The sequence below is a fragment of the Gossypium hirsutum genome, chromosome A01 (assembly GCF_007990345.1).
Source record: "Gossypium hirsutum isolate 1008001.06 chromosome A01, Gossypium_hirsutum_v2.1, whole genome shotgun sequence".
Classification (NCBI taxonomy): domain Eukaryota; kingdom Viridiplantae; phylum Streptophyta; class Magnoliopsida; order Malvales; family Malvaceae; genus Gossypium; species Gossypium hirsutum.
In genome coordinates, this window is record NC_053424.1 from 65872346 (window position 1) to 65879271 (window position 6926).

At 37.0% G+C, this 6926-nt stretch overlaps 1 protein-coding gene across 1 annotated transcript; it reads right to left on the reverse strand.

The window, feature by feature from the left end:
* Nucleotides 1-41: 41 nt before the first annotated feature.
* On the reverse strand, nucleotides 42-6551 carry LOC107941339 (probable serine/threonine-protein kinase At1g09600). The gene is made up of 8 exons (XM_016874894.2): nucleotides 5163-6551; nucleotides 4587-4871; nucleotides 3923-4240; nucleotides 2943-3170; nucleotides 2265-2365; nucleotides 1571-1682; nucleotides 924-1430; nucleotides 42-638 (listed from the first exon to the last, which is right to left on the reverse strand). Exons 1-8 carry the CDS (start codon nucleotides 5643-5645, stop codon nucleotides 453-455), a joined length of 2220 nt encoding a protein of 739 aa, XP_016730383.1. The 5' UTR covers nucleotides 5646-6551; the 3' UTR covers nucleotides 42-452.
* Nucleotides 6552-6926: the final 375 nt, after the last annotated feature.

Sequence of the window (6926 nt, forward strand, 5' to 3'; positions counted from 1 at the left end):
AAATTCGAGCAGATGATTCGACCTTTACAAAACCCAAAAAATTAAAAATGCAGTAAACTTGATTATAGATTTTGTAAGAAGCCTATTTTATCTGTACAAAGCATAGTTCAGAAAGTTGAACAATGACACAAACCTGTACCTAAGGTAACAACAAAATGGCCGAATTTCAAAGATAATCACCAAATACCACTCAACATTCTCAGTCGAAAAGAGCTGCTTTTTTTTTTTTTTTTTTAATATAGAACTTCCGGAGTGAACTTTGGCCGCAAAAAAATTGTCCTTGCTGCAGGATTTCCATGATTATTGAACATCATCTAGCAGCAAGACGTGTCAAATCTCCAAAACAAAAAGATTTCTTCCTAATAATTAAATTATGACCACTCTGCTGAGTTTCCAGATCGGCATGGAACAGGTATAAGCATTTTTCCAGTTTCTCACTGTCACTTCTCGTGTTATAGTAGTGATTCAGTCTGTCCATTGTCATCAAAGTTAATTTTTGCCTTTGTCTTGTTCAAACGAGCTCTGCGAACAGCATTCTGAATCCGTCTCTCATGCTCTTTAAGCAGTTCCTCAAGGTTTCCTCCGCGAGGCATCAATGGTCCAGAATAGTGGATTCGATTATTCATGGAAACATAACCCTGGATTCACACACCAAAATTTAAGTGTTAATAACTCCAGATAGTTGAAACTGATAAATTGTGCCATGAACAACATAAAAGCAATCATTATAAATTGTGTTCCTCGCCTAGTATACACTTCTAGCTTCAAATTTTCATGGATTTTCTGGATATCACATAAAATCCTTGCATTCAGAAATCAGTTGTGATTAGAATGGATATTGGATCTACCAGTAAAGGAAAAGAAATAGGACGTCAAAAATACATGTCAATAAAACTAATTCTAATTGTACAAAATTCCCTTACCACGGCTGATTCCTTGGAAGATGGTTGTTCATCCTTCACATTTGAAGCCTTTGGTCTATCGAGTAAACCATGGGACAAATCATGCTTTTCAGAGGACTCAGCATTATCCAGATGGTTATATCCGGAATTAAAATGCTCCTCAGGCCATTGAGGATTTATATTATTCTCTTTGGTCATATCGAACCGTGAACTGCCTCTAACTGCAATTGAATTAGAAAATCGGGACAATTCCACAGCTCCACGATGAACACATGTTGTCTGAGTTTTCAACTCTTCAGGCTTCCTTGGAAAACCAAATGGTCGAGCAGAAGTCTTCATAGACTCAATCTCAGTCTTCTTATTCCGTGAAGATTCAAACTTACCAGGGTGCATTGACCGGCCAGAATGAGAGTTGTATACAACTCTTTCTGTTCTTTTTGAAGGCTCAATAGAGACGCCAGCACCTCTGTCTTCTTCAGGGTAGCATACTTCACTGATACTTTTAGCATCAAACTGTCCTCGCCGTTTCTGTATCAAGCAACATAACAAACATCAGTCGTGACCAAAAGACTGATTTTCAGTTGGAAAGTGTTCAAACACCATATTAAATACTATCAAAAACATATGAATTGTGCAATAGCAAATAAATCTTGCAAGTTAGAAAGAACCTGTATGGATGCCTGTAACTCAACATTGAAATCTGGGGCAGGAACAGCTATAGGTTCTCTGGAAAACTTTCTAACAGGATCAACTGCATGTACTTTCCCACCAGCTCTCTGCCTGGTTTTCAAGTTTTTAAGCAGGAAGAACAGTTGTTTTTATACTTTTTTTTTTTTTGGGGGGGGGGTGGGGTGGGAACTTTAGAGAGCGAGATTGTTCTCAACAACACAAACTAATTCAAATTGAGAATTTTCATCCCTTTCTAGTAGATGGAAAAATAACCCAAATCTGTCAATATCAGTCCTGACCCTATAGGGGCATTTTAAAAAAAAAAAGAAGACGAAAAGACGAACTGGATTAGGGGGCAGGGCAGATTTTCAATTAAAATTTCTGGGTACAGCTTGTGCAGGTTTGACACAAACTAAAATTACCAAAATGCCCTTCTTCTATAACTACTTTTATACATTTTAATCAGAATATTTTAAACTTTTACAAGATTTTATAACAATTTAACTATTTCTAAACGTTTCAAGACGTAATACCAAATGCACATCACAATGAAGTTATTAGAGCTTCCAGTATAAAGAACTAAATGACCAGAATATACGAAAAAGTTTAATAAGACACGATAATTTTCACAAAATGTTGTTTAAACATTGATGAGATCAAAATTTTTAATACAAAGTAGGAGCAGATAACTACCTTCTAGATTCCTCTTCTTGAAGCTTGGTATCAAATTCCTTACTAGGTGGATACTTGGGCAAGCTAGATGGATCGCAAGGAAGAGGAAATGTTGTAAAGAACTGGAAGAGAAACTTCAGAGTTAAAATAAAATTACCAAAATGAGATGACATGTATGAAGGATGAAAAGGTAGGATAATCATAAGCAACCAATATAGTTTACATTCCAAAGATGAACACCCCAGCAGGACCCAACACAAGCTGTGCAATGACTATTTCATAGTTGACCTTAGTGAACATGCCATTTATCAAGTAAGAAGAGCTGACATATGCACAAATGAACCAACAGGCTGGACATCTGAATGTCCCAAGTCCTAACGAAAAGTTAAAGGTTGCAATTATAAAGATGACGACTAACAACATTTCAAATGCAATTGAAAGACAGGCTTCTTGTTTATTATAAGGGTTTCTTTCCCTTATTAGCAAATCAACCAATGGTAATATGTCCAAATGCAGTTCAAGCCAATAAGATAGGAATTAAAAGGGTCACCTTGCTTGTATAAGAAAAAGTATGAACTTAAATTGTTTTCAAGGAAAAAGCATAAACAGAACCAGTTGAACTAACAAAAAGATAGATCCCAAAAAGAAGACTACAAGGTAACAAGTACAACTAAAAGAGATTGAACGTCTCAGGTTCACCTCACTCTGAAGTGCTGAAGGAGCAGTTCCACGACACTCAGGTTCTATTGCAAGAAGAACCTCCAAAAGGACCAAAGCAGATGCAGGAAAGTCCTTGAATGTCTTGAGAACACAACTTTTATAAGGATGTTGAGGTTTGAAAATGGTTGCATGTGGCAATTTTGATCTTTTCCAATAATCTTCAGAAGGTGATCCACAGAGTTTGAAGATTTTGTGCAGTTGTTCGACCTAAAAATGATAAACAATGAGATCGTCACTCACCAGAAGTTGAACTAAAAAGCTCAACTGCAAGTGCACTGCACTTTGGATAGTTCTATGAGTAAATTCTGAAAAATAACTTGTAGGCAGTTCTAGAGTACACATTCATTGCATAATCATGTCATGACAATGGCAATTATAAATGCTGAGCAGTACATCACTGAACCCACAGTCCAGTAAATTATCAACTAAAGTAGATGATTTTTGTGGCTGTCAACACCAGCAATGCTACCTCCAACCCAAAAATCACCTTAAAGGTGATACAAGCACATAATGAGCAAATAATTTGACAATTAAATATGTGCGAAATGAGATGATAAGCAAATTCAAACAAATGCCAAACCCCTGAATAAGATCATAGCTTAGGTTCTAAACAATTCTATGCCTAGATCATAGCAGAGTGATGCTAGTATGACTTTAAGATTAACTTTTGGCATCCAGGTCTTCCAATGTCATAGTGTCAAAAAGGAACCCAAATTCTCTTTGCATTTATATTTTCCATCTTGTTAAGCACGTGCAACAACATGCACACATCCACAAACACACATGACTAATAAATATATATAGTCATGCATACATGAGTACGGTAATAATTCCATGTCATCATAAGAAGCATGTTTCCCTTTTCTATCATAAGAAATAAAAAGCTTCATTAGAAGCTCGCCATGCACAAGGAATTTCAAATTATATGTGTCAATACCCTCAAAAAATGAAAACAGTACCTCAGTTCTTCCAGGCATGATAGGCTTCCCAGCAAATAATTCTGCAAGTATGCAACCAGAACTCCACAGATCGACAGCAACTCCATAGTTTGTAGAACCAAGCAAAAGCTCAGGAGGGCGGTACCATAAGGTTACGACACGACTTGTTAGAGGCTGCTTCTGATTCGGATGGAAAAAGGTTGCCAATCCAAAATCACCAATCTTGAGGTTTCCATTACAGTCTATCAAGAGATTTGAGCCCTTGATATCACGGTGTAAAACACCACGACTATGGCAATGGTCAAGTCCGCGAAACAGCTGTTGCATGTAACACTTTATCTGCATGGTTACACATAAAATCCAGCACTTCAACACCCAAATAACCAAGTCCCTTTCTTTCATTTGAGCTAAAAAAAGGGTTAAACATAATTCTTTGCTGTCAAATGGTAACACAGTATATATAATTAAAAGTTACAACTTTGGTAAAGAAAACTGCTTCCACTAGTACAGGCAGTTGATCATTTGCTACATGCACAATATGTTCCATCAAATATCATTGAAAATCCACTAACAGTTCACAATGTGACAGACTTCTTATGAAACTGTTTTCCTCCACCATGGAATCACAAATTTTATGTAGATCTGAGCAACATTAATCAAATAAATATTGAAAATATGAACGTACCTGAGCTTCAGTGAACTTAACCTCAGGTCTTGCTAAAAGCCCTGCAAGATCATGCTCCATGTATTCAAATATAAGGTATAAGCTTCCAGACGCCCTAGAAGTAATTAGACCTTCAAGCTTCATGACATTAGGGTGATCAAGCTGACGTAGAATGATAATTTCTCTTGCCATGAAACAAACACTTTCAGGGTCCATATTAACAAATCGAACTTTCTTCAAGGCAACTATCTTATTTGATTCAAGGTCACGAGCTTTGTACACACTGCTGTAGGTTCCTTGGCCAATCTACATTATTAGCAGGACCGTATACTATATTTATTGAAAGAGGAAAAAGAACAGACATAGGAGATTACACCAAAAAAGCAAAGAGCTGAAGGCCTCATAAAGGTTGTCATAATTTGTATCGAGATGCACATTAATGAAACATACACTCATTTTAACTGCACAATAGTAGCTAGTTTATAAAATATAAATTTCAAAGTAGATATGCATAAGCAAAACACAAATTTCTTTAATGGACAGAAACAAGAAACGCAACTATAAATAAGCAATAAAAGATAAAGCTATTGAGCAGACCTTCTCTAACTTCTCGAATGACTCTGCCTTTCGAGGTATCCAACCATTGATGGCTTCCCCAGCTACTGCTGCTAGCCAAGAAGGCCAACCAGCGACCACCTGTGCACCTCTTTCGCCACCAGTTGCATTTATGATCCTGGACATCCTCGGCTGCCCTTGTCCACCCCTCCCATCCGCCTCCGTTGTTGGACGCCTTTGCAGCTCGGGTGGGGCCCCTTTAGACCTCTCAAAAACAGCCAACGCTGCCTTCTTTTCTTCATCATCAGAAGAGGACGAAGGCCCTGAAACGGCACTGTGGTTTGGCTGCTGATTCGAGATCAACCGTGCAGTGGCATCCGCCTCAACCACCACATTGTCCCTTTTAAAGGAAACAGATAACTTTTTTGCGGTTTTTCTCGAGTTCTTGTGGGCCTTGTCTCTTTTTCCATGGTTATTTTCAACGTATTCATTTGCTCGAGAACCTTTCGAGCAAATGCAACCCATAATTTATAGCCTCAGTTTGTTTTCCAATCAGGAAACTGCCTCATTCAATGTAGTTCCCTTCCTTGTTGTAGGATTCAATGATCCTCAAAAAAAAAAAAAGTCCTAATTTTCTCTCTTGAATGTTGGAATTGTTAGGATAAAAAAGAAGGTTTGGAATTTTTTATTTTGAATTACATAAAAGGAATGCAGCTTTCTAGTGAATCAGAAAGACCCAGATCGCAAATCAAAAGGATATCCCAAACAGATTGCTAATTCGAGAGATCCCAAAAAGCTTAAAGTACAATCAACAAAAACCAGATCCCCAAATCGAAGAAAATAACTCAAACGAACCGAGAAACGGATCAATATGTGAATTATATGAACCAAATTTCGGGACCCAAAAACAATTAAAACGAAATGCATATAAACTAAACCAATCCAGCAATGAAAAAAAATACCTTTTTGTAATATGTAATTGTCTAAATTTGATAGAGACATAAAATTGAAGTAAATGTATGATAAAAAGATACAAATAACCCTAGCCAAAAAATATTTTGGGGAAGTTAAATGAAATTCTGAAAACAGAGGTTTTTACTTGGACAAAAATACCTTCTTTCGAACAATGCAAAATGTTTACAATTGGTTCTTACTTCTTACAAAACAAAGAGATAAAAGCGGATCTGCGTATCAGCCCTAAGATTACGAATAGCCCTTGAAAAATATAATTTTGGTTAAAACATAGTGTCCATAATTTGAACTCTTCCCTCTTTTTACAAATTGAACAAAATCAGAGTTTTGTTTTCTAGTCTCTACAAGACCAGAAAGAAGAAAGTAAAAAAGAAGAAGAAGAAGAAGAAGAAGAAGAATGAGTGATCTGTTTTGAAAGTGAAAGGAAAATTTGCAGTGTTTGGGAGAGAGAGAGAGAGGAGAAAATAAAAACAAAAAGAATGTTTAAAGGAGAGGAGGTGGTTGAACGCGCCGCACCGCACGAGTGGAGAGTGGAAGAGGTGCAACGTGGCATGTAGTGGAGGTTTGAGTGTGGTCCCCGGGGTAGGCGGAGATCCAGGCTGATAGCGACACATCACTTAATGGATTCAACTCCTATTTTCGGCCCTCACCAACGTTATAGTCTTTGGGTTCAGCCTAGAGCTCACCCTTTATGCCCCAATCTATATTCTATGCATCCATACCAATCCTATAAATCTATATAATTAGTTTTCTATCCGTCGGATGGACCAATTTCTTGTCTTTTAAAATAATAATATACTAATTAAAATTTTGAGAAAATAATATTTGATTTCT